The sequence below is a fragment of the Thalassophryne amazonica genome, unplaced genomic scaffold (assembly GCF_902500255.1).
Source record: "Thalassophryne amazonica unplaced genomic scaffold, fThaAma1.1, whole genome shotgun sequence".
In the NCBI taxonomy this organism is placed as follows: domain Eukaryota; kingdom Metazoa; phylum Chordata; class Actinopteri; order Batrachoidiformes; family Batrachoididae; genus Thalassophryne; species Thalassophryne amazonica.
In genome coordinates, this window is record NW_022986338.1 from 34,931 (window position 1) to 62,695 (window position 27,765).

The 27,765-nt window shown below is 43.5% G+C and overlaps 1 protein-coding gene across 1 annotated transcript in view; it reads left to right on the forward strand.

Moving 5' to 3' along the window:
• LOC117506092 (solute carrier family 2, facilitated glucose transporter member 9-like) overlaps positions 1 to 23,440 on the forward strand; it is a 36,750-nt gene extending 13,310 nt beyond the window's left edge. Inside the window, exon 6 of the mRNA XM_034165607.1 lies at positions 23,185 to 23,440. Coding sequence (XP_034021498.1) covers positions 23,185 to 23,439 — 255 coding nt within the window. The 3' untranslated portion in view covers position 23,440. The remainder of the gene's footprint in view (positions 1 to 23,184) is intronic.
• Positions 23,441 to 27,765: the final 4,325 nt, after the last annotated feature.

The window sequence follows — 27,765 nt, forward strand, 5'->3', positions numbered from 1 at the left end:
TCCCAGCTCAGATTGACCCCAGAGTGCTAAAACAAAATTGAATTCTCAGGATTGCATTAAGACAGGTGCAAAACAGCACATCTCCGTTCTCATGAGAAAGAAGACAAAGCTAAAACAAGGTTGAATAACACGTACGTTCTCAGGGTGAAGTGCAAAACAGCACAAACACGTTCTCATGAGAAAGAAGACAAATGTACAAACGTTTAACAGTGATAACATATATACAAAATCTTTAACATTCCCCTCCTGTTTATCGCCTGTTAAACATACAGTAGGCATCACTCAGCTTAGCACTTCTTTTTGAGATTTTCACTAAGAGGTTCATCATGGTATGTTTTCTCTATAGGCTTACACCCCAGAGGTGATGTCATCATTGTCACCATCATCGGTGTCTGGGTCATCATACTTCCATTGGTCTGGGTACAGGTCAGGAGAGCCATCGTCCTCCTTGTCGTCATCTGTCCCCAGAAGTGGATATGATGCTGGACCCCCTCCTGGTCCTGGACTTATTGCTGTGGTTATCATTCTATTACAAGGCCTCGGAGACATGGAATACAACAACATCCACACAATGTTAGAATTGCAGCAAATACTGCTATAGACACTAATAGTGAAGAAATCAAAGACCTCCATTTTCCCATCCCTTCCAGCCACCAATCCCAGCCTTCGGTGTTTACTCCACTGTGCTCTTTCATCTTCCTGTTCAACGTTCTCAGCCCGTCAATGGCTTGAGTGAGACTGCCGTCTGCAGCTGTGTTGTTGGGAATGAATGTGCAGCATTGTTCTCCGAACATGGCACAAACACCTCCTTTCTCTGCCAACAACATATCCAGAGCAATGCGATTCTGGAAGGCCATAAGGGACGTGGCTTCTAACTGTGAATGGACAGCCTTAAATCCTTCCTCAGTCCAATTTCCTAATTTCTGTACATTGTAGTGGATGTAGTTTATTCTGTCCACGTTTTTATTAATGGAGCACCACCAACAGATGGAAGATTCGAATCCAGCTGCTATTTGATTAACCAGTTTATACTCGTCAGGCACTCCCCTGGGGACTCCTATTGCGTCAATATATGTTGGATTTCCCACTCCTTTCCAATCTCTTTTCACTCTATGTCTGGCTACGTCTTTCTGCCAATCTTCAGGAATAAGAGAGGCTGCATATGTCGTAACGTCTTCAGGGGTCATGGGTATGGCTTCAACTGGTAACAATAATGATATTAATGCACAATAACCTGACACATTTCGTGGCAGTCTGTCAAAGATTCTGTTATCCCCACACCACCACCATACGTCACTCCTCCCGACAGGTTGAATGTGGGAGTACTATGGACCACATTCTTACACCAGGCGGTGTGGTTTAAGCTACCCAAAGTCTTACTTGTCCCTGTCAAGTGTACACATGTATGGTTAGCATGCCCAACTTTGCTTGAGAATAAAGGTTTAATCTTAGTCAATTTGGTCACTGGATAGATCTTGTCCCACTTAGAACATTTGTTGTTTGCCGCAATGTATGTCTGTGTCATAGCAGTCAGTAGACAGTCTTTGGGTAATGCTGCCGGTATTACCTGTAATATAGGTCTGGGTCCCATACACACAACACAGTCCTTCTTTGCTGCTAGTCCTGCTTGTTCTGCCATTAAAAGCCAATTGTTATTTTGTCCACTAATTCCTGTAGTTACTAGGAACCAGTCATCTGCCTTCATGTCTTTTGTGCCTTGTACAGACACCCCCTTTGCTTGTATGGGCACCCCCTTTGCTTGTATGGACACCCCCTTTGACGTACTTAAGTCGGTCAATATTGGTTGCTGTACTCTATCTGTTTCACAGAGGAAGAAATGGAAATACGGATCTTTTCCTTGTTTGTATACCCAAAGGAGGAACAACCAACAGTCTCCCTCTATATCAGGTGGGAATATGGTTCCTTTTTCTGTGGTATTCACCACTATAGACAGCTTATCATCTGTTTGATACATTTTGAGACTTCGACTCTGGTACTTAGCCCACTCGGTTTGTGCCCATCTTGGTGTCCATCTACTCCATTCATCGGCTACCAACGTTTCCCATCTCCTATCTTGTTGATCGTTGGTCATATACCATGAGAAACTATTTCCGTAATTAGTCCCTCTGTCACCATCCGGCATTCCATGGATAAGAGCACTATATGGTACAGAGATGATCACAGAAGTATTTCTAGGAATGCAGGCCTGTACACCAAATCGGTATGCATTATTCCCATCACAGCTATGTACTGTGGCATTGATTATCGGACTGGGGTCTTTGTTACTTCTTTTTGGTCTCTGCAATCTGTGGATGTGATCCGTATTATCATGTCCCGTGCTCATGGCTTTTAATAATAATACCAATTCAAAAAAGAAAAGTAGCATAACAAGGACTGTCCGTGGGGTCCAGAAACCCCCTTTCTTTTTATCTTTTTCTTTCGCCATTTCTGCACACTACAGCACACCTATGTTCAGAACAGTGGCTTCTTAATGTCTTCTGCTAGCTTTCGTGTCTAACCTGGATCTTAACACCAAGCTCACACACTATTACTAGTCTTGTCCTACTGTTCTTACTGTTTGTCTGTGTCTGCAGAAATGACTTTCTTACAGTGAGTTAAATGAATCCATGTACTTCTTTCCCCAATTTTCAAAGCTGTGGGTGTTGTGAGTAGTACTTGATAGGGCCCTTCCCATTTAGGTGAATGCCAGTGTTTTCTCTTGATGCTTCTTATCAACACCCAGTCTCCAGGTACCACTTTAGGGTCCTCCTGTGGAGAAATGGGATCATCAGTGTTTGGAACTCTCCCTCGTTGTCCTTCTAACATTTTTCTCATGTAATCCGCCAAATTGGCTTCCTCAGGTACATCCCAAATTTGTCCATAATATGGCAATCGATATTTTCTGCCAAACAATGTTTCATACGGTGTCAACCCCATGGTACTAGTTATGTTTATATACATTTTTACCAAATCTACACAATGTGTCCATGGTCTGCCTGTTTCCTCCATTGTCTTTCTAAGTCTGTTTTTTACTGTTCCATTCATCCTTTCCACTAATCCGGCGCTTTGTGGATGATAAGCACAATGATTTTTGAGATTAACCTGTAGTGCTTCTCCTACGTATTGCACTATTGCATTAACAAAATGCGCTCCATTATCTGAATAGACTGTTTCTGGTATTCCAAATCGTGGAATGATGTCTTTGCATAATGCTTTAGCCACTGTAAGTGAATCTGCATGTTTTGTAGGGAACAATTCTACCCATTTTGAGAAGGCATCAATTATGACTAAACAAAATTCCTTCCCTTCATGTTTACTCAGCTGTATATAATCCATATGAATCACTTGAAAGGGATATTGTGGTGTTGGAAATTTACCTCTTTGGGGTCTCAAATTGCCTTGTGAGTTGTGTTTTGCACATATCATGCATGCTCTACAATGCTGTTTTGCATATGCATCGAACCCATAAAGACAAAACATAGATTGCAATTGCGATATCATACCCCCTGATGAGACATGCGTCACGCCATGGCTCATAATAGCTGCCCATTTAAACATATTTTTTGGCAATATGGGTTTCTTTTGTGGTCATACGTACAAGTCATTTGCATACGTAGCGCCTTTAGCTATCCACATTTGTTTTTCTCTGTCTGTTGCCTGCTGTTGCATATCAGCAAGCAGTGTACGACCTATATACAAATCTGGAGTTGTTTCCTGTATAACAAAAATAGAAGAAGCTGCTGCTGCCTCTTTTGCTACTCTGTCAGCAAAATCATTTCCTTTTGAAACACTGTCAGAGCCTTTAGTGTGAGCCGCACATTTGCATATAGCAATTTGTTGAGGCAACTTCACAGCTTGCAGTAGGGCAGTTAGGAGAGTGGCATGAGTCACTGGCTTTCCAGATGATGTCACCATTCCACGCTCTTCCCACAGTTTTGCAAACACATGCACTGTGCTGAAAGCGTACTGGCTGTCTGTATAAATTGATACGGCCGTACCTTGAAACAGATAGCAAGCTGCAGTTAAAGCAACTAATTCAGCTGCTTGTGCTGAAAATGACGATGGCAATGAAGCAGAATCTAATACTTCTGAATTTGTGACGACAGCATATCCAGATTGTGTTTGTCCATAAGCATTTTTGGTGGAAGAACCATCCACATACACGACTGTACTGTTTGGGATGGGTGTGTCCCGGAGGTCTGGGCGTGCTTTTGTACAAACTGTTGCTACATCAAGACAATTGTGCGGCTCACCATCCTCAGGTATCAATGTGGAGGGATTCAATGTTGTACAGCGCTCTATCGTAAGGTGTGGCTGTGATAATAGCAAGGACATGCACGAAAGATGTCTTGCTGGGGACAAAAGGCTCATGTTTGTCTGCAACAAAAGTGCAGAGACTGCATGTGGAACTTTCAATGTCAACTGATGGAATAGAACAACATTACTGCTACTTTGAACAGCCATAGAGGCCGCAACAACAGCCTGTACGCATGGTGGTAAAGCACTTGCTACTGCATCCAATTTAGATGAGTAGTAGGCAACTGGCCTCAATTTTGAGCCATACACTTGAACCAAAACACTAGTCATGAACTTATTCTTACAATCAACTGTTTGAGTAAATGGTTTACTATAATCTGGTAGTGCCAAAACTGTGGATGACACTAATGTTTGTTTTACTTTTACAAAGGCTTCCTCAGCATCTTTGTTCCATTCCAACACGGTTGACATTGAAATATCATCTTTGTACATCAAATCAGAAAGTGGACTAGTCAACTCTGCATAGCAAGGAATCCATGCCCTGCAGTAATTTGTCAATCCAAGAAATGACATCATCTGCTTTTTGGTTTGTGGTTTTGGAGCGTGCAAAATTGCTTCCTTCCTATCAGACAGGATCGTGCGCCCTGTGGCTGATAACTCATGTCCTAAATATTTTACTTTATCCCTACACAACTGAACTTTGTTTCTACTCACTCTGCGGCCATTGTCAAATAAGAAACATAATAATGCTACTGTGTCAGTTATGCAGTTTTCTCGTGTGTCAGAGGCAATCAAAATGTCATCAACATACACTAATAGTTGGCTATCTGCCGGTGGAACGAAATTGGCTAAACATGCTGACATGACTTGAGAATAAATAGTTGGACTCTCTGCGTAACCCTGCGGTAATCTGGTGAATGTATATCGTTGCCCTTTAAAGGTAAAAGCAAACCAGAATTGACTATCTGGGTGTACTGGCACAGAGAAAAATGCATTACTTATGTCAATTACTGAGAAACTATTAGAATTTGGTCTCAGCGAATTTAACAAGGTGTGTGGATCTGGGACACATGGTGCTCTTTTAATCACAGCAGCATTTACTGCCTGCAGATCTTGAATCATTCTCCACCCCACTGAGGGCGGAGCCTTTTTCACAGGAAATGAATCTGTACACCAAGGCTACACTAAAGTCTGGCCTGCTTTTCCGCTCTTTTTATTAAGAGACGCCCTCATCACATAAACAAGAAACTTGTCCTAAGGGTGGGGGTAATGACGCAAGACAAGTTTCTTCCCATAACATAAACGCATACGTCAAGTGCAGCTGTAAGGAAGAACACTTCAGGTCAGCACATCTCGTTCGTCTGTTGCAGGTATCAGCTGTTCTGCATCTGCCTGAAGTGTCCTGTCTTCCACACTCCTTCACACTAAACACCACATCACAATAGTCAAAACGTTCTCTTGCTCCCAGTCGTTAGAGGCTGCGAAAACAAAGTTATGTTATAACAATAAGTACATCCAGTCCTTCATTCCCAGCTCAGATTGACCCCAGAGTGCTAAAACAAAATTGAATTCTCAGGATTGCATTAAGACAGGTGCAAAACAGCACATCTCCGTTCTCATGAGAAAGAAGACAAAGCTAAAACAAGGTTGAATAACACGTACGTTCTCAGGGTGAAGTGCAAAACAGCACAACACCGTTCTCATGAGAAAGAAGACAAATGTACAAACGTTTAACAGTGATAACATATATACAAAATCTTTAACACATATCCTGATCAAAAATGACTCCAAGATTTCTCACAGTATTACTAGAGGTCAGGGTAATGCCATCCAGAGTAACGATCTGGTTAGACACCATGTTTCTAAGATTTGTGGGGCCAAGTACAATAACTTCAGTTTTATCTGAGTTTAAAAGCAGGAAATTAGAGGTCATCCATGTCTTTATGTCTGTAAGACAATCCTGCAGTTTAGCTAATTGGTGTGTGTCCTCTGGCTTCATGGATAGATAAAGCTGGGTATCATCTGCGTAACAATGAAAATTTAAGCAATACCGTCTAATAATACTGCCCAAGGGAAGCATGTATAAAGTGAATAAAATTGGTCCTAGCACAGAACCTTGTGGAACTCCATAATTAACTTTAGTCTGTGAAGAAGATTCCCCATTTACATGAACAAATTGTAATCTATTAGACAAATATGATTCAAACCACCGCAGCGCAGTGCCTTTAATACCTATGGCATGCTCTAATCTCTGTAATAAAATTTTATGGTCAACAGTATCAAAAGCAGCACTGAGGTCTAACAGAAGAAGCACAGAGATGAGTCCACTGTCCGAGGCCATAAGAAGATCATTTGTAACCTTCACTAATGCTGTTTCTGTACTATGATGAATTCTAAAACCTGACTGAAACTCTTCAAATAGACCATTCCTCTGCAGATGATCAGTTAGCTGTTTTACAACTACCCTTTCAAGAATTTTTGAGAGAAAAGGAAGGTTGGAGATTGGCCTATAATTAGCTAAGATAGCTGGGTCAAGTGATGGCTTTTTAAGTAATGGTTTAATTACTGCCACCTTAAAAGCCTGTGGTACATAGCCAACTAACAAAGATAGATTGATCATATTTAAGATCGAAGCATTAAATAATGGTAGGGCTTCCTTGAGCAGCCTGGTAGGAATGGGGTCTAATAAACATGTTGATGGTTTGGATGAAGTAACTAATGAAAATAACTCAGACAGAACAATCGGAGAGAAAGAGTCTAACCAAATACAGGCATCACTGAAAGCAGCCAAAAATAACGATACGTCTTTGGGATGGTTATGAGTAATTTTTTCTCTAATAGTTAAAATTTTGTTAGCAAAGAAAGTCATGAAGTCATTACTAGTTAAAGTTAATGGAATACTCAGCTCAATAGAGCTCTGACTCTTTGTCAGCCTGGCTACAGTGCTGAAAAGAAACCTGGGGTTGTTCTTATTTTCTTCAATTAGTGATGAGTAGAAAGATGTCCTAGCTTTACGGAGGGCTTTTTTATAGAGCAACAGACTCTTTTTCCAGGCTAAGTGAAGATCTTCTAAATTAGTGAGACGCCATATCCTCTCCAACTTACGGGTTATCTGCTTTAAGCTACGAGTTTGAGAGTTATACCACGGAGTCAGGCACTTCTGATTTAAAGCTCTCTTTTTTAGAGGAGCTACAGCATCCAAAGTTGTCTTCAATGAGGATGTAAAACTATTGACGAGATACTCTATCTCACTTACAGAGTTTAGGTAGCTACTCTGCACTGTGTTGGTATATGGCATTAGAGAACATAAAGAAGGAATCATATCCTTAAACCTAGTTACAGCGCTTCTGAAAGACTTCTAGTGTAATGAAACTTATTCCCTACTGCTGGGTAGTCCATCAGAGTAAATGTAAATGTTATTAAGAAATGATCAGACAGAAGGGAGTTTTCAGGGAATACTGTTAAGTCTTCTATTTCCATACCATAAGTCAGAACAAGATCTAAGATATGATTAAAGTGGTGGGTGGACTCATTTACTTTTTGAGCAAAGCCAATAGAGTCTAATAATAGATTAAATGCAGTGTTGAGGCTGTCATTCTCAGCATCTGTGTGGATGTTAAAATCGCCCACTATAATTATCTTATCTGAGCTAAGCACTAAGTCAGACAAAAGGTCTGAAAATTCACAGAGAAACTCACAGTAACGACCAGGTGGACGATAGATAATAACAAATAAAACTGGTTTTTGGGACTTCCAATTTGGATGGACAAGACTAAGAGTCAAGCTTTCAAATGAATTAAAGCTCTGTCTGGGTTTTTGATTAATTAATAAGCTGGAATAGAAGATTGCTGCTAATCCTCCGCCCCGGCCCGTGCTACGAGCATTCTGACAGTTAGTGTGACTCGGGGGTGTTGACTCATTTAAACTAACATATTCATCCTGCTGTAACCAGGTTTCTGTAAGGCAGAATAAATCAATATGTTGATCAATTATTATATCATTTACTAACAGGGACTTAGAAGAAAGAGACCTAATGTTTAACAGACCACATTTAACTGTTTTAGTCTGTGGTGCAGTTGAAGGTGCTATATTATTTTTTCTTTTTGAATTTTTATGCTTAAATAGATTTTTGCTGGTTATTGGTGGTCTGGGAGCAGGCACCGTCTCTACGGGGATGGGGTAATGAGGGGATGGCAGGGGGAGAGAAGCTGCAGAGAGGTGTGTAAGACTACAACTCTGCTTCCTGGTCCCAACGCTGGATAGTCACGGTTTGGAGGATTTAAGAAAATTGGCCAGATTTCTAGAAATGAGAGCTGCTCCATCCAAAGTGGGATGGATGCCATCTCTCCTAACAAGACCAGGTTTTCCCCAGAAGCTTTGCCAATTATCTATGATAACACAAAAAGTTTTTTCCTCTCATGGTTAGTGGTCGTGTGAAGCCAGTTATAGTCAGACAGCTGTGTTTCCTCTTTTTAAATTATAATGACAATAGAAAGGACCCAGATTTCGATTTCGATTTCAATGTGCTGAAAATTTCCTCAGTGCTGCTTTTGATACTGTTGACCATAAAATTTTATTACAGAGATTAGAGCATGTCATAGGTATTAAAGGCATTGCGCTGCGGTGGTTTGAATCATATTTGTCTAATAGATTACAGTTTGTTCATGTAAATGGGGAATCTTCTTCACAGACTAAAGTTAATTATGGAGTTCCACAAGGTTCTGTGCTAGGACCAATTTTATTCACTTTATACATGCTTCCCTTGGGCAGTATTATTAGACGGTATTGCTTAAATTTTCATTGTTACGCAGATGATACCCAGCTTTATCTATCCATGAAGCCAGAGGATACGCACCAATTAGCTAAACTGCAGGATTGTCTTACAGACATAAAGACATGGATGACCTCTAATTTCCTGCTTTTAAACTCAGATAAAACTGAAGTTATTGTACTTGGCCCCACAAATCTTAGAAGCATGGTGTCTAACCAGATCGTTACTCTGGATGGCATTTCCCTGATCTCTAGTAATACTGTGAGAAATCTTGGAGTTATTTTTGATCAGGATATGTCATTCAAAGCGCATATTAAACAAATATGTAGGACTGCCTTTTTGCATTTACGCAATATCTCTAAAATCAGAAAGGTCTTGTCTCAGAGTGATGCTGAAAAACTAATTCATGCATTTGTTTCCTCTAGGCTGGACTATTGTAATTCATTATTATCAGGTTGTCCTAAAAGTTCCCTAAAAAGCTTTCAGTTGGTTCAGAATGCTGCAGCTAGAGTACTGACGGGGACTAGCAGGAGAGAGCATATCTCACCCGTGTTGGCCTCCCTTCATTGGCTTCCTGTTAATGCTAGAATAGAATTTAAAATTCTTCTTCTTACTTATAAGGTTTTGAATAATCAGGTCCCATCTTATCTTAGGGACCTCATAGTACCATATTACCCCATTAGAGCGCTTCGCTCTCAGACTGCGGGCTTACTTGTAGTTCCTAGGGTTTGTAAGAGTAGAATGGGAGGCAGAGCCTTCAGCTTTCAGGCTCCTCTCCTGTGGAACCAGCTCCCAATTCAGATCAGGGAGACAGATACCCTCTCTACTTTTAAGATTAGGCTTAAAACTTTCCTTTTCGCTAAGGCTTATAGTTAGGGCTGGATCGGGTGACCCTGGACCATCCCTTGGTTATGTTGCTTTAGACGTAGACTGTGTTTCATAATTATTGTATGGCCTTGCCTTGCAATGTGGAGCGCCTTGGGGCAACTGTTTGTTGTGATTTGGCGCTATACAAGAAAAAAGTTGATTGATTGAGTTGAATTCAGTTTATTTTCATTTATATAGTGCCAAATCACAACAGAGTTGCCTCAAGGTGCTTCACACAGTAAAGTCTAATCTTACTAACCCCCAGAGCAACAGTGGTAAGGAAAAACTCCCTCTGAGGAAGAAACCTCAAGCAGACCAGACTCAAAGGGGTGACCCTCTACTTGGGCCATGATACAGACACAAATTACAGAACAATTCGCAAAACAAATATATTGGAAATGTTGGCGGTGCACAGGACGGTTTCTGGAACAGACACCACACCCATCTCTAGATGGAGCAATAGACAGGATGGGACGAATCTTCGATATATTTCGCAGGTAGAAGAAAGCAGTCCTCATAATATCTCTAATGTGGAGGTCAAAGGACAACGTAGGATCAAAAATTACCCCGAGGTTCCTCACTTTGTCCGTGTGATGTATGATACACGAGCTTAGGCTAACCATTAGCTGGTCAAATTGATGCTGATGTCTCACTGAACCAAGAACAATCATTTCACTCTTATCAGAGTTTAAAAGTAGGAAGTTTCTAGACATCCAGCTTCTCACTGATGCAAGGCAATCTTCTAAGAAATTTATGTGAATGAGATTACCAGCAGTTATCAGCATGTATAACTGAGTACCATCAGCATAGCAGTGAAAGGTAATCCCAAAACGCGGCAATATGTGCCCAAGGGGTGCTATATAAAGGAAGAACCGTAGTGGTGATCGAGTCCACTGTAAGCAGAAGATCATTCACCACTTTAGTGAGAGCCGTCTCTGTGGAATGATATTTTCTAAAAGCAGACTGCAGTGGATCAAAAAGATTGTTCTCAGTAAGATAGTCCACAAACTGCTGCGAAACCACTTTTTCCAAATTTTTAGAGCAAAATGATAGATTTGATATTGGCCTATAATTTTTCAATACACTAGGGTCAAGATTAAGTTTCTTAAGTAACGGTTTAATCACTGCAGATTTGAAACATTTAGGAACAGATCCAGAAGTTAAAGAAAGATTCATAATTTCCAGCACAGTCGGCCCAAGAGTGGGCCACAGGTCCTTAAACAGTTTTGTTGGTATAGGATCAAATAAGCAGGTAGTGCTTTTTGTTGACATTACGAGTTTCGTCAGCATGCCTAGTGAGATACTGTCAAATTCTGTAAATCTAGGTAATACAGTGCCACCGTGTCAAACAAGAACTTTGAGTTATGCTTGTTTTTGTTGATCAAATCAGAGTAATAGGTCCACTTTGTAGCCAGTAATGCATGCTTATAGTCTAAGATAGCATCACGCCACGCAAGGTGGAATACTTCTAATTTTGAACTATGCCATTTCTGTTCTAGACTTCTAACCTTATTTTTGAGGTCACACAGGTAATCATTGTCCCAAGGTGACTCTTTTTTGGGGGCGTGGTTTTAATAAAGGTGGCACAATCATGTCGAGTGTAGTGTTGAGCACTGAGTTTAAACTATCCACAAGACTGTCTACTGATTGGGTATTTGCCAAACGTGAAGTTAAGACATCAGGCAGTCTAGCTTCAAGTTCAGTCTTAGTTGAGGAGTTGATGCATCGCCGCAGTGATATATAAGGTTGTTGTTCCACTACACACGGCAGTGAAGCTGTAAACCTAATAAGTGAGTGATCAGAGACCACTGATGTAACAGGCATGATGTCAGTATTTGTGACAGCAATACCATGTGCGAGAACCAAATCCAGGGTATTTTCACTGATCTGCGTCGAATCCTGAATGCATTGCTGAAATTTTAATGCATCCACAATTTCCCTAAATGATTTGCAGAGGGGATCAGAAGACTTATTTATATGAATGTTAAAGTCACCAATAATCAGAATGTTATCTGCACTAGTTGACAAGTTAGAGATGAACTTCATCGTGGAGGAGAGTGGACAAGGACTTTCTTTCACCAAAACAGATCAATTCTAAACTTGTATCTCAGATGTACCTTCCAGCAATTTGTAGCTGAACTTTCAGGTGTTCTTTTTAGGAAAATCCTCCTCTGTACCACTTCATCGTGACGCTGGATAACTGTATAAACACAGTTGTGTGACAATAATTGGCTTCAGCCAACCACTGACCATGAGTGTTATCATTCATATTCTCTGAAAAATGGCCAAAAAACAAAAAATCTGCCAAGGGATGTAAACTTATGAGCACATCTGTAAATCTGAGTAAACCACATGCAGATGTAAAAGGTGTGGGGAAGAAAAGAAAATAAATATAAAATTTAACAGAATGAAAAAGGTATGTTCAAAGCCCAAATTTAAAAAAGAAAAAAATTATAAGAATGTAATGGAAAAAAAGAGATTACATTTAAAAAGAGAAAAGTTTGTACAAACAATATATATATGTGGATATAAACACATAAATATTTCCCTCATTTCCAGTGTGTCATGTGACCTGGCTGTTTGGTTCCAGTGGCATTCAAAGCTCTAACAGCAGTTGGGTAGAAACTTTTTCAGTCTATTTGGATGTGTTCAGGAGCAGGTTATTTTCTCTACACCACACTGTCAACTGGTGGCCAAGTGGTTAATGCGCTTGGTTTCAGTTCAGAAGGTTCCGGGTTCAAATCCCACCCCTGCCACATTTCTCCATGTAATGTGGAGTTGCATCAGGAAGGGCATCCGGCGTAAAACTTGTGCCAATTCAACATGCAGATCCACCTTGGATTTGCTGTGGCGACCCCAAGTGCAAACAAGGGAGCAGCCGAAGGGACTTACTTTTACACTGTCAGCTGGTCCACCTCCTTCCAGTAGGCGGACTCTTCTCCTCCAGTGATACAGTCGACCACTGTGGTGTCATCCACATACTTAATGAAGGTGTTGCTGGTGTGGACGGGGTGCAGTCAGAGGTGTAGAGGGTGAAGAGCAGCGGGCACAGCACGCAGCCCTGAGGGGAACCGGTGCTGAGTGTGAGAGCTGTGGATATGTGGGGGCCAATCCTGACTCTCTGTGAGCCACCTGACAGAAAGTCCTTAATCCATAGACATGTGGACTGAGGTAGACTGATGTTCAGCAGGTTCCTCACGAGGCCGTGGGGGAGGATGGTGTTGAATGCTGAACTATAATCCACGAAGAGAAGACGGCTGTAGTTACCTTGTTGGTCCATGTGGGTCAGTGTGGTGTGGAGGGCAGAGGTCACAGCATCCTCTGTTGACCTGTTGGCCTTGTAAGTGAATTGCTGTGGGTCTAAAGTGGGGTTAGGAATGATGATGACTTGATGTGACTTCTAACCAGTTTTTCAAAACACTGTGCAACAGGCCGGTCATCACTGAAGCTGGTTATGGAGGATTCTTGAGTAGGGGGACTATGATGGAGGTCTTCAGGTGTGACAGGACAGCAGACTGTGTCAGGGACCGGCAAGCTGGTCTGCACAGTCTGTCAGCACCCATCTGGAGATGGCATCTGGGCCTGTTGCTTTGCGTGGGTTGACACCCCTCAGTGTGCACCTCACCTCGTGCTCCAACACCCTGAAGTTGCTCCTGGCTTTGACGGTGACGTGGCTGCTCCTGGTGTCACAGTCTCAAAGCGAACAAAGAAGAGATTTAACTCTTCTGCCAATACGGCGTCACGTTCAGCAGCTCTGATGCCGGCGTTGCAGACCGAATGGTCCGCCCTTAAAAATCGGTGCATGTGTCATTTCAGAGCTCTGCCAATCGTCTAAGACGGAGTCTCTTCACCCAAAGCGGACACGTGGATTAATGTGATTATTAACCTTCAGATGACAAAGTAAAACCTCTTAAATCATTCTAAAGTCAGTTTGAAGCAGAAACTCAACTGTGACGCATGACTTTATATGGAAGTGACTGTTGTACCAAAGCTTCAGGTATGTGTCACTGAGCTAGATGATGACTGGAGTGCAGTTTTTAACGATGTTTTAATCCGTGAACCGCCGCTAATGATGCATGTGGCGACACCGGATTTGTAGTTGGTGAGGTGCTGGATGCCCGTCGATGCCTGCCTGCTGTTGTTGGTGTCCAGGTGGTCGTGGATCCTCCTCCTGAAGTCCTCTTTGGTCTTCCTGATGCCTCTCTTCAGGTTGGCGTGGGCTGTGCTGTAGAGAGCCCTATCACCAGCTCTGAAGGTGGAGTTTCTCTCCCTCAGAAGCTGCGTCACCTCCCTGGTCATCCAGGGTTTCTGACCTGGATGTGTTTCTCCACTGTGAGCGTATCTATACAGTTCTTAATGTTGCGCAGTACAGTGTCCGGAAACACATCCAGGTCCTCATCCTCAAAGACGTCCGAGTCAGTGCTGTTGAAGCCGTCCTGCCCTGTCTGGCCGTGTTTTCACCGTCTTACTGGTGGTGGGGGTGGATTTCTGGAGTAGGGTACATGCAGGGATGAGTTGCAGAGAGATGTGGTCTGACTGTCCTGTATGTGGTGCAGGTCCCACCCTGTAGCATCTAATAATGTTGGTGTAAACTTTGTCCAGTGTGTTTTCTCCTCTTGTGGCACATTTGATATGTTAATGAAGCCTGACTGAGTTTAATGACATGATTACAATCGCCCGTGATAATGTGCACCGCGTCTGGGTGTCAGTTCACCTGCAGGCTGATGCTGCTGTGTAAAAGTCCAAGGGCCAAGTTAGCATTAGCATCCAGTGGAATGTAAGCAGCAGTTAGCAAGACTCTAGTAAAGTTGTGAGGAAGGTAAAACAGTCGGCATTTAAAAGTCAAATATTCCAGGTCTGGGAACAGCAGCTGGCTGCTGTCACTGTGTTCTTACTCCAGTTGTGGATGTACAAACAGAACCCTCCTCCTCTGTTCTTACCAGAGTCACTGGTCCTGTCGAGGCGCCACATTGAATAGCATGCTAACTCGATAGCCGAGTCTGGGATGGATGAGTGTAGCCAAGTTTCTGTGAAGACTAGGACACAGCAGTCTGTGGTGAAGTTATCTGAAGCCGCCTGCAGCCTCGATGTGTCCATTTTATTGGAGAGGGGTCTTACGTTGGCGAGGGAGAGGCTGGGATGTGGTGGTTTGTGTGGCCGCTTCTGTAGCCTAGCTAGCCCGCCGGCTCTTCATCCCTGCTTCTGTTTGCACTCCCTGCGCAGCCTCCACTTCCTTCCCACTGGGAAGGTGATCCACGGAGAGCCGGGGTCTCTTGCTATGTGTACTGGGATGATGAAAGAACAAGAAGACTCCACTGTGATACTCCTCTCACACGAAACTGCAATTTTTAAAAGATGGTGTTGGCTGTAGGTGGTGTTACCTCAACAGAAAGTAGCTAAGATAATTAGGACGTACATAACAAACAATAAAACAAAGTGCTAAAAGTGAGCGCACAGAGCCGCTGTGACTCCACATGCTGCCATCTTATTCTTCCCATAATGCTATTCCCAGATGTACAACACGGCATCGTCAGTCAAGAGCACAACAGTCGGGTTTGTTAATGAGGACATTTGTCATGATCAGCGTTGCCACAGTTACTTTGAAAAAGTAATCCAATTACTGATTACTGAGTACTCCTTGAAAAAGTAACTTATGGCCCCTTCACACGGCACACGGCACACGGCACACGGCGTGAGCTGAATGAAGGAAAACGGTCCCAAAGTCACAAATCGTCAAGAAAAAGTGGACGAATGAGCCTGGATGATCAGAGTGCATAAAAGACTGAAACGAAACCCAAAGTAACAAAAGAAAAATGAAGCGAATGGCGACCTTGACGCTTTAAACAAAATCAAAACAAAACATTCATGATGACGTCAGCGGGTATCAGACTGAGCGCCAGCTATGATCATTTCTGCAGTGAGTCTGTGCTCTCCACAGACTCACTGCAGCTGCGCTGTCTTGACAACGTGTGTGTGCACATGCATGTTGCAGCCAGGCACGGCTGCAACATGCGTAAATAGTTAAAGTAGTTGATCAAACGTTCTTGCCGCTATTGTTTCTGTATAAAAACGTTGCTTTTCTTCTCACACATGGACGAGTCACGTTCAGCTCGTCGGATCTTTAGTTATTGATCCGTTTACATATCGTCAATGTTTGTGCAAGACGTTGAACTTGGGAGGTTGGACGAAGTTGGACGACAATCAAACGGTACACTGATGGTACAGGAACTACCCAAACAATGAGGAACCATCAAGGCAGAAAGCAAAACGGAATACGGATGAATTGAGGTTGTCATCGGGATTCGTTCACATTTTTCAACAGTTTGAAAGCTCTGATGAAGCGCCGGCTGCAGGAACGAAGCTGGACGACAGTTAAACAATGTCTCTGAAATCAATCAATCAATCAACTTTTTTCTTATATAGCGCCAAATCATAACAAACAGTTGCCCCAAGGCGCTCCATATTGTAAGGCAAGGCCATACAATAATTATGAAAAACCCCAACGGTCAAAACGACCCCCTGTGAGCAAGCACTTGGCAACAGTGGGAAGGAAAAACTCCCTTTTAACAGGAAGAAACCTCCAGCAGAACCAGGCTCAGGGAGGGGCAGTCTTCTGCTGAGACTGGTTGGGGCTGAGGGAGAGAACCAGGAAAAAGACATGCTGTGGAGGGGAGCAGAGATCGATCACTAATGATTAAATGCAGAGTGATTTAAGTGAAAGTCAACATAAGTCCAGATTTCTTGTTTCGTTTTGGATTCGGTGTCCTTTGTTAGTGCCGTGTGACCGGGGCTTTAGTTACTTTACTGATTACTCCATTTTAAAAGTAACTAAGTTAGATAACTAGTTACTTTATTAGTTACTTTCAGCAGATGCCAACACCCCCCCCCCCCCCACCTCAACATGAAAATGATGAACCTGTTTTGTCAATACTCACTTTATAGTCACCCTTTCTTGACTTCAGTGAAAATAAGTACTTGTCAGCTTGCACTCGACCGAGACGGACGCACTTTTCTCTTCTCCCTCCCTCCTTATCTTTCCTGCTTTTGTGGCGTGTTGTCTGTGAGGCTGCAGCTTTGCTCTTCTGGAAACGACAAAAATGGATCTGTTAAAGTGGTCTCTGAACGCAATTGACACTATTTTTTCTACAAGACCTTCGGGTGTGGAGGACCCGACCTGTCCTGCTGGGACGCATGTGATGGGTTATGTGATGGACTCGTGGAGGAGATGGCAGGTCATGTGCCTTTACATGCTTTCTGTGGAGGACGTTGAAGATGTGTACATATTCGGCTTGGTGGTGACCGGCTTTCTGATGTGTGGAGCGGGCACTCTGCTGGTTTACCAGAAAATCAAGAAAGTGGAAGCAGCTTTGATTGGTCGTTCCAAGCTGCCCTATATGATTGATTCGATTGGGAAGGCAGTGGCTGCGCAGTCGGCGGGGATTAACCGCGCGTTTGATGACATCTCTAGGAAGATTGCAGCCCTGGAAACCCGCTATGACCGTCTGTGAAGACCACATTCTACATTTCAGATGCATTGAGAGCCACTCTGTTCTCAGAACTGTGGAATCTTTCAGGCGTCTGTTAATCTGGCTATTCATTTGGCTTCCCCAAATACAGCTGCACTTCAAGGTCGCTGTGATAAGAAACCTCCTCCTCAGAAGAAGAACAACACTTAAGCCTCGCTCCCTGGTCTTCCCCCCTCCCCTCAGCTTCTCCAGCTCTGACGTGAACTGTGGACTGTCCAGGACTTTCTCAGCCTGCACAGGGCTGTTCCCTTCCCCCCCCAGACTGTCAGACAAGGCCGTCGACGGCGCCGAAACTGGCTGCCTTCCGGAGTGTTCTGATAAACTGGTCCTTTCAAATCTCGGCTGTCGTCCTGTGTCCTTGTTTTGTCTCTGTGATTATTGTTTTTTGTGCTGATGGGATTTTTTTTTTTTTTTCCTCATTGCCGCTGTGTAATGCACTCGTGTTTTGCTTCATATATATGTTTTATGTACCGGGCCAGCCTATGTGTTGTGTGTTATGTGTGTTGTTTGTTATGGGTCAGTGTTGGTTTGCTCAGCCCTGCTGTTGACCAAGGCAGGGATGTACATCTGGAGCTGGTCCCCGGGCGCCTAATGGCGACCTCTGCTCCTACTGGCAAATAGGATGGGTTAAATGCAGTAGCCACATTTCATTGTGCAGGAAAGTTCTTCTGTTCTGTGCATATGACAATAAAATTTCCTTGATTCCTTGATTGTTTTACAAAAAATTAAATTAAATAAAGTCCGTCTTTCTTGACCTCATATTTAACTGTTGACGGCACTGTAACGGGCCAGATCTCACCTACATTGTTTATAAATGTAACTATTAAATTCTTTCTAACATTTTTCTAACATTTAAATTCTCTCTACACATTTTAGTTGTTGAAATTATTATTATTATCAGACATGTACATAACTGGAACTCATGGTGCTTGGGCATGCTAAAAATAAATGATGCTGTTGTGTATGTTGCTGTTACATGCACACATTCAACTTAAGTGCCACAATAATGCACATATGACAGACAACCCTCTCATGAGCTCGTGGCTCCCTTTACTGTGGAACATTGAACATATTCATGTGCAAGACACATTACCCATTACTATCAATGTGCAATAACCCAGACCAGTAGGGTGAAAAAATCCCCAACATAACCCTGCTCCCATCCAGCACTGACAGTCCCATAACTAAAGAGAGTTTGTTTTTTATTATTATTATTATTTTTTTTTTTAACCCAACTTGAACAAATCTGAACTAATTTAAACCCCCCTAAATCTAATACCATGTTCTCAGTCTCCGAGTCTTTCTGGAGGTCTTAGAATCCTGTCTGGGTAGTGCCTCACCGGCGTAGGGGTGACAGTCAAGCTTTGAGCTCCAGGTGGGCTGGTGAGAGCCGGGCTATGAACTACAGGTGGGTCGGGCACCGAGCCAGCCGTATCATCTTCAGAGATGATAATCTCCCGCACTTTGTCTCAGAGCTTCAGGTCACCAGCAGAAGGTGTAGGCTCAGCATCCACGGTTGTCGGCCCAGCTGCATGCAACAGTTGATCCACGTGTCTGTGCCACACCAGGTCCTGGCTAATGTTGACTGTGTAGGTGAAGGGTCCAGTCTGTGATGCGATGGTAGCAGACTGCCACTTCTGAGCATTGCTGTGATCGTCTCTGGCAATTACATCTTGTCCCACATGGAAGGTACTCAGAGGTCACATTTTTGAGTGTAGACCTGAGCCAGACTGCTTCCTCAGTACATGTTGCTGTAGATTGGGTTTCAGTAAGTCCAAGGGTGATCTCAGCAGACATCCAAGGAAGAGCATGGCTGGAGTCTGTCCAGTTATGGCATGCATGCTGTTTCAATAAGCCAGCAGAAAGTTTGTGATCTTTTTGTTGTAGTGACCCAACATCTTTGCCCATGGCCTTAATGGACTGTTTGAAGGTCAGGATAAACTGCTGCGCTTGGCCATTTGTTTCTGAGTGGTACAGTACAATGTTGGTGTGTTGTTTCCCATTCTTTCTGACAAAGTGCTGGCATACTTCAGAAGTGAAAGGTGTTCCATTATCACTTACAATTTGATGTGGGAGGCCTGTTCATGAGAATAATATCCTCAAGAAGTCAATTGTCTTTGCAGAGGTTGCACTCTTTTTAGGGAAAACCTCAGGGCACTTTAAATGTGCATCAGTCACAACCAGGTACATGCGGTCAAGGAAAGGTCCTGCGTAATCGATATGCACACACTGCCAAGGCTTGGTAGGCCATTGCCACACATGTAATGGTGCTGTTGCTGGTGACTTTTGGGTCTGCTGACACCTACTGCATCTCTTGGCCATATCTTCCAGCTGTTCATCGATTGCAGGCCACCAGACAAAGCTTTGTGCCAAACATTTCATTTTCATTACACCTAAGTGTCCCTCATATAGCACACTCAGGATTCTGCAGTTTTGGTGGTACGATTACTCTGGCCCCCCACAAAATGCATCCTTGATGAACTGTGAGCTGATCATGGCGACTGGAATAGCCCGGTAATGACTGGTCACCCTTACTTGGCCAGCCTGTCAGTGTCGTGTCATAGACCCTATAAGGTCCCAGCCTGTCTTCCGTGCAATTTCTTCACTTGTGACTGGAGATGGATCCACATGTGCCATATGGAACATATCTACTGGTTCTTTGTTGTCCACTGGCAGTGGAGATTGTAGTGGCCCATAGGGCTTGGTGCCCGGCTGTGGTACCCCGGTCACACTTGCAACTGTGAACTGTGAATCGGTTCTTTGAGCATTCATCAGCTTTTCCAGTCTTTTGATACCACTGTCCCAGCTTTTTTGAAACGTGTTGCAGGCATCCATTTCAAAATGAGCAAATATTTGCACAAAAACAATAAAGTTTATCAGTTTGAACATTAAATATCTTGTCTTTGTGGTGTATTCAATTGAATAAGATAAGATAAGATCAATCTTTATTGATCTCAGGCTTCAAAAGTGGACCTTTGATCTAGGGGTGTTGTGGGGGCTGTGTCCCTGCCCCACTCCACGCCCCCTTTCCATCCGAATTTGCCCCTGCTTTGGTGTTTGAGCAGGAAGAATGGATAAGGTTTATTTATACAGAAAACACAAGCAGACTGGCAGGTTTTATCTGTGTTTTTTATGTCATGTCGTCCTCAGAAAGAGACTTTAGGTGCATTTGAGTGGAAAAAAGTGTTAGTTGTTCAGACGTTGCGGATCAGCTGTTTCTAGAGAGGAGACACACGGAGTGGATCAGAGTTTTAAATAAAGGGCGGGGGGAAGCCTTAAAATGTCTTTGCAAGGCTCAGTGCAGTTGTGCCGTCATCAGGGCACTTTGAGAGACGGCGACTTTTTTAAACTGAGGATGAAAAGCTGCAGCTCTCTCAAAGCGGCAAAGTGGGTGGTTCAGTGGAACCCGACTCCCTGCCCACAGGCCAGTTTAATGCTGTGATTTTGCATTGTGGGTCGATCACAGCATTAAACTGGTCCAAGTCAAGTAACTTTAATCTGATTACTGAGTTGGAAAGATTAACGGGTCAGATGACTCATTACTGAAAAAAGTGGTCAGATTAGAGTAACGCGTTACTAAGTAATGTTTTACTGGCATCACTGGTCATGATACGAGGTCTGTCCAAAAAGTAACAGACCTTTTTATCAAAACCATATGGATTTGAATCACGTGTGATTGCATCAGCCAAGATTGAACCTTTGTGCGCATGCGTGAGTTTTTTCACGCCTGTCGGTTGAGTCATTCGCCTGTGAGCAGGCTTTGTGTGAGCAGTGGTCCACCTCCCTCGTCGGATTTTTATTGCGAATAAATGTCTGAACGATTTGGAGCTTTGCTGCATCAAATTTTTTCCAGAAACTGTGAGAGACCTCCAGGTGGACACCATTCGGAAAATTAATATGGCTTTCAGGGACAATTTTATGGGGATTACACAGATTAAGGAGTGATCCAGATGGTTTAAAGACTGCCCACAGCTGCTGAGAGCGCGCCGCGCTCCGAGCGCCGATCGACAGGCTCAAATCCCGCTGAAACAACCAAATCATTTCCAACATGAAGGCTTTGTTGATCCGGGATGTTGTCTGACTTTCACAAAAAGGCAGAAGGCGGGGATATCAGCACTTTTTCGGCACATTCCACTGTTACAGGAGTTTTTTTCATGGAAAAAGAAGCGGAGGATTGCGCCACCATGCGGCTCATGGCGCGAGATAAAACCACCTCCGTGTTGGTCTCACAGGACGGCTTTCAGGTGGCTTTCAGACGGCTGTCGGTTGCTTTTCAGTCGTGTGATTATCCGAGAAATTGTGCATGAGCTGGACATGCCCCAACATGTCCTGTGAGGCTTCATCACGGCGTTGCTTTGCGCCATGCGGCTCCACCGCGACGCGCGGAACTCCACTCCTCTTTCCATGACAAAAACTCCTGTAACAGTGTTATGTGCCGTTCATTTCTAAACTGGACGCTGTCTTGATCCGGTATGTCATCTGACTAGCACAGGAATTGTGAAAAGACGTGGACATCAGCACTTGAGACAGATGTGCGGAGGAATTCCGCGCGTCGCGGTGGAGCCGCATGGCGCAAAGCAACACCGTGATGAAGCCTCACAGGACATGTTCTGCCATGTCCAGCTCATGCACAATTTCTCGGATATTCACACGACTGAAAAGCCACCGACAGCCATCTGAAATCCACCTGAAAGCCGTGCTGTGAGACCAACACGGAGGTGGTTTTGGGCCGCGCCATGAGCGGCATGGTGGGGCAATCCTCTGCTTCTTTTTCCATGAAAAAAACTCCTGTAACAGTAGAATGTGCCGAAAAAGTACTGATGTCCATGCCTTCTGCCTTTTTGTGAAAGTCAGACGACGTCCCGGATCAACAAAGCCTTCACGTTGGAAATGATCTGGTTGTTTCAGTAGGGTTTCAGCCTGTTGATCGGCGCTCGGAGCGCGGCGCGCTCTCAGCAGTTGTGGGCGGTCTTTAAACCAGCTGGAGCACTCCTTAATCTGTGTAATCCCTATAAAATCGTCCCTCAAAGCCATTTGAATTTTAAGAATGGTGTCCACCTGGAGGTCTCTCACAGTTTCTGGAAAAAATTTGATGCAGCAAAGCTCCAAATCGTTCAGAGATTTATTCGCAATAAAAATCCAACAAGAGGGGTGGACCAGTGCTCACACAAAGCCTGCTCACAGGCGAATGACTCAACCGACAGGCGTGAAAAAACTCACGCATGCGCACGTAGGTTCAAGCTTGGCTGATGCAATCACACGTGATTCAAATCCATATGGTTTTTGCAAAAAATAAAAAGGTCAGATACTTTTTGGACAGACCTCGTATGTGCCAACATATGCTGTGGTGGCACAGAGACAGACACTAAAAGACATTTGTGGGAATTTGAGTGAAAGAAATATCACGACAAACAGCCAGAAAAAGGCAGAATGAGTTGAGTTAACGAACACACTGGATGAGTTTGGTGTTCTGCCTCAGGAAGCCAATCAGAAGGAGGACAAACCCAAACATCACTCAGTTTTAAGTGATGGCAAGATGGGATTTAAAAAATGTGACCCCTGCCTACCCTTTGACAGCCGCCACCCTGATAAGACTGGACTTTAAAGTGTCTCAGTGGACGAGTAGTGGATATAATGTACTGCAGCCTGATCTGGGATCAGGACTATTCCAGTAGGACACACAGACACAGAGCCTTTCTGTCTCGTAACACATGCTAAATCTCAGATGTGTTTTTGTCTTTCTGTCCCACATCCTTCCAGCAGATGTCAGCCGGGGCTTACTGTTACCTGGTCTTTGCCACCATTTGTTTGTCTGCGGCCTTGTATGTCTACACCATCATCCCTGAGACCAAAAACAAGACCTTCATGGAGATCAGTCAGATGTTTGCTAAGAAGGAGTCCATCGCAGAGACCCAGAGCCTGCTCCACGAGGACCAGCTGAAGCTGAAGACCATGAACAGCTATGGCATCCTGGAACAGGCTTCACTTGACTTCAGCAGCTCCTCATCTGGACCTTAAGGTTCAGGCTCTCACTGGGGTCTCCTTCTGTCCTGGGTTTCAGTCAGAAACACCCATAACGTGTCACCTTTAACCTTCAAACCCAGTGGCACATCTGTTTGGCTGAGAAACAATAGTTCAAAAATGGTTGAATCAGGGACATTCTGCAGAACACGCTGAAATTTTCAGGAGTGGTCCGGAGAAATGGAAAGTCCTCAAAAATCTGTCATGTGACAGTGTTCAAAATGGCTGCCGTCTCAAACCTCTATAAGGAAGTCTTTACCGTGACCATCTCCAGGTTTTAGACCTGAACCCTGGAGACAAGGTTGAGATTTTCATATTTTAGACTGAGATGCACAGTGCTGTAAATCTACATCCTTATAATCAAAGCATTTCCTTCTGGAGACGATAAAAAAGTCCCAAAGGCACAAAACTTTACTTTTAAACTCCACAAACCACAATCTGCCACAGTCTTTGTTTCTGACATTTCCAATATTCCGAACCTCCAGATAATCTTTGTCAGGTGTTTCGCACGCCTCAGTACAGACATTTAGAAAGAAAATACATGTTTAACTTGAACATTTTGTACACCATCTTCGATTTAGAATCTTCTACAAGGACAACGTCTACAACGTCTGGGGACTTTCAGTCTGTGATTCCAAATTTCCATTTGTTATGCTGAAACTCTCGGACTGTAATATTCTTTGGTCCTGTTTGAGACTTTAAAACAGGGTCCACGTGTTTCTACATTAACTCATTGAGTGCCAGCCATTTTCAAAGTTCAGAACATCCCGGTGCCAGGATTTCTTCAGCATTTGAGTGTTTTTTCAAGACCCATAGAAAATTGAGTTCTATGTCCATGTCAACAACAAACATACCACAAGAAAAGAAAAGAGAAGAAAAGAAATTGGCTCAATGACGCGTCTTTGGTGCGGGGCATTACTATCGGAAAAGACGCGTTTTAGAGTCAGTGGCATCGAATGAGTTAAGTGAGAAAACAGCAACACTTTTCTAGTTTATTGGTGATGTGGCACCTTGTCAAATGTAAATGAACGTGTGTGTGTGTGTGTGTGTGTGTGTTTGTGTGTAATACAGCACTCAGAGCCATAAATGTGAGAAATTTAACCTTCCTGAAGTGTAACTTTACTAGAAATCAATGAAAAATGTATAAAGGCTCAAATTTAGTTAATTCTGACACTGTGCAAGTTAACACTGATTTTCTGTGCAGCCAATCCACATCACGACTTTGATCCACATCAGAGAATTAAGACAAGAATAAGTTTTCATCCTGACCCACAAACCACTGTAGCCCTATAATGTCTGACCCACAAAATATATGTATCAAAAATGATACGTGCAGCATTTTAGAGTTAAATTGAGCTCAATTTGAATAGATTTTGCAGTGTTAAATTCACACTCCATTGCATATCAGCAGGAGTTGTTTATTAACACTGTAATAGAGTGTTAATAAGTGGCTTATGGACTGTGATAAAAATTTCTTCTCACCTTAAGACATCCCAGATGGAGATCAGATTAAACAACAGTGGAAAATCACTAAGGGCCCTTGAGCAAGGCCTTTAATCCCCTAGTTGCTCCTGGTGTGCAGTGGGCACCTTCGATGGCAGCACCCTGACATCGGGGTGAATGTGAGGCATTATTGTAAAGTGCTTTGAGTGTCTGATGCAGATGGAAAAGTGCGATATAAACGCAGTCCATTTACCATTTACTTGGTGCATCATTAGTTTACTGTGAATGTTCTGGGTTCTGGGTTGTAACCCCACCTGGAGCCTTTATTTTCTTGCTTCCAAGTTCCCTGTGTGTCTACATGGGTTCTCTACGGGTACTCCAGGGTTCTGGTCCAGGGTTCTGGTTCATTCCAAAGACATGACGCTCAGGCTGAGCGGTGCTACTGAACTGGCCGTACATATGAGCGTTTGTCCATTTGTCCTGTCGATGTGTGCAGACAGAGATCTCATCTTACATACAAACTCTGTTTCTTCTTGCTGAAGATCACGACTCCTCCAAGCTCAACTCGGACATTTGGAATGTTGCTCTTTATACCAAGGAAGAACAGAATAAGCAATGCTGGATCTACAGGGGGTTGAGGGAGCAGAATTAGAAGATTTCCAGGGTTGAAAATAAAAATTATGTCTTTAAATACATTGAGCAGAGAGTCTGTGTTTAGGGTTCCAAATTATCTAGTAAAAAGGCCAAATCCAACCCTCAAACTGCCCGTGAAAAGAGCTTCAAAAACACCCATGAATAAAACTGACAGAATCATACAGCTGATGACACAACGGGACAAAAGAAGAACCAGAACAGACTGTCTGAGTGAGGCGCCACAGCACAGCTTCAGTGCACCTTCGAGTCCAGGAGTCTGTGCCTCCAACGGAGGGACGGAGAAGATTCCTTTCCAAACATATTCCCTTGTTTGAGGTTGTGATGAGGACAGTGGACAGTGCTAACACAAGTCTAATTATTTAATTTTGTCAAAGTTAAGTGACTGAAGCTCATTCCATATGCTCCACACAAAGGGCTGCTGATTGGTTTATGCTTAAACCAATCAGCAGCCCTTTGTGCCCTGTGGAAGGGGGCACTGTCACCTGACTCCATATCAGGGTATATAGTCTTACCTTCAAATTTATATTAAGCTTGTAAATATGACATTGCCACACTGAATAAACACAGTGTCAGGTTTCGGCCTTCTGGTGGTATGTGTGGTCCTATTTTGGACCCCGCCCTTGTCTGATCGTTCCATGCTTCTCACCTTTCTGCTCCTGGGCCGTCGGGAGTCACCCTTGGGGGTGGAGGGTACTGTCGGGATTCGGCCTTCTGGTGGTAGGTGTTCTGTGTTATTTCTATTTTTGTTCATATTTATGATCGATCTGTTCTCATGCGCTGTTGTTCTGCTTCAGTTTTCTCTGTCCTGTTTTTTCTTGCCTCTCTCTCTTGGTTCTTGGTGGTGGGCATTTCTCTCTATCTGGCTACACTCCGGTTCTGGGAGCTTCTCCACACACCTGTTCTTGATGTGCAGTTAATCACCTGGGTGCTTTATAAGCCTCACAGTTTGCCTTTGTCCCTCGCCAGATCAATGTGCCTTTGCCTCTTTCCAGCTCAGTTTCTCGTGTTTTTTGAGGACCTGCTTGTGGACCTCGACCATGCCTAAGCCTGATGTATTTCTTACTGTTGTTCTTTTTTGACTGCCTTTCTGTGTACCAACTCCAGCATGTGAACCCAGTAAATGCTTTAACTCTACTGAGCTGTGCACCGGCGTCTTGCATGGTCAACAACAGCAACACAGTCGCAAATTGACTTTTCTCTGGCAACGCATTTGAGCCCGTAAAATGCAATGTTAATGTCTGCAAATCATTAGACACAATGGGGTTATTCCCTAATTGTGACAGTTCAACTAGGACTGAACTCGAAGCAAGACCACCTGATGTCTTAGCTTCATGTTTTGAAAATGCCCAATCACTAGACAGTCTTGTGGATAGTTTAAACTCAGTGCTCAAAACTACACTTGACATGATTGTGCCACCTTTATTAAAACCACGGCCCCAAAACACAGTCACCTTGGTTCGATGATTACTTGAGTGACCTCAATCATAAGGCTAGAGGTCTAGAACGGAAATGACAGTTCAAAATTAGAAGTATTCCACCTTGCATGGTGTGATGCTATCTTAGACTATAAGCATGCACTACTGGCTACAAAGTGGACCTGTTACTCTGAATTGATCAACAAAAACAACCATAACTCAATGTTCTTGTTCGACATGCCTTAACCCAGTCACTACACCCTACTATTGAGGTGGGCACCATTACTGAGGTATTACCTAGCTCAGGGGTGGGCAACTTGTTCCAGAAAGAGCCAAGGGGGTGCAAGTTTGCTTTACAGCCACTGACTCTACCAGGTGATTTCACTGATTAACTGATTCCATCTGTTCAAAGTGATATTAATCAATGAAATCACCTGGTGGAGTCAGTGGCTGCAAAGAAAACCTGCACCCTCTTGGCCCTTTCTGGAACAAGTTACCCATCCCTGACCTAGATTTACAGAATTTGATAGTATCTCACTAGGCGTGCTGACAAAACTCGTAACGTCTACAAAAAGCATAACCTGTGTGTGTGTGTGTGTGTGTGTCTGTGTGTGTGTGTGTGTGTGTGTGTGTGTGTGTGTGTGTGTGTGTGTGTGTGTGTGTGTGTGTGTGTGTGTGTGTGTGTGTGTGTGTGTGTGTGTGTGTGTGTGTGTGTGTGTGTGTGTAACATGCTATACCAACAAAACTGTTTAAGGACCTGTGGCCCACTCTTGGGCCGACTGTGCTGGAAATTATTAATCTCTCATTAACT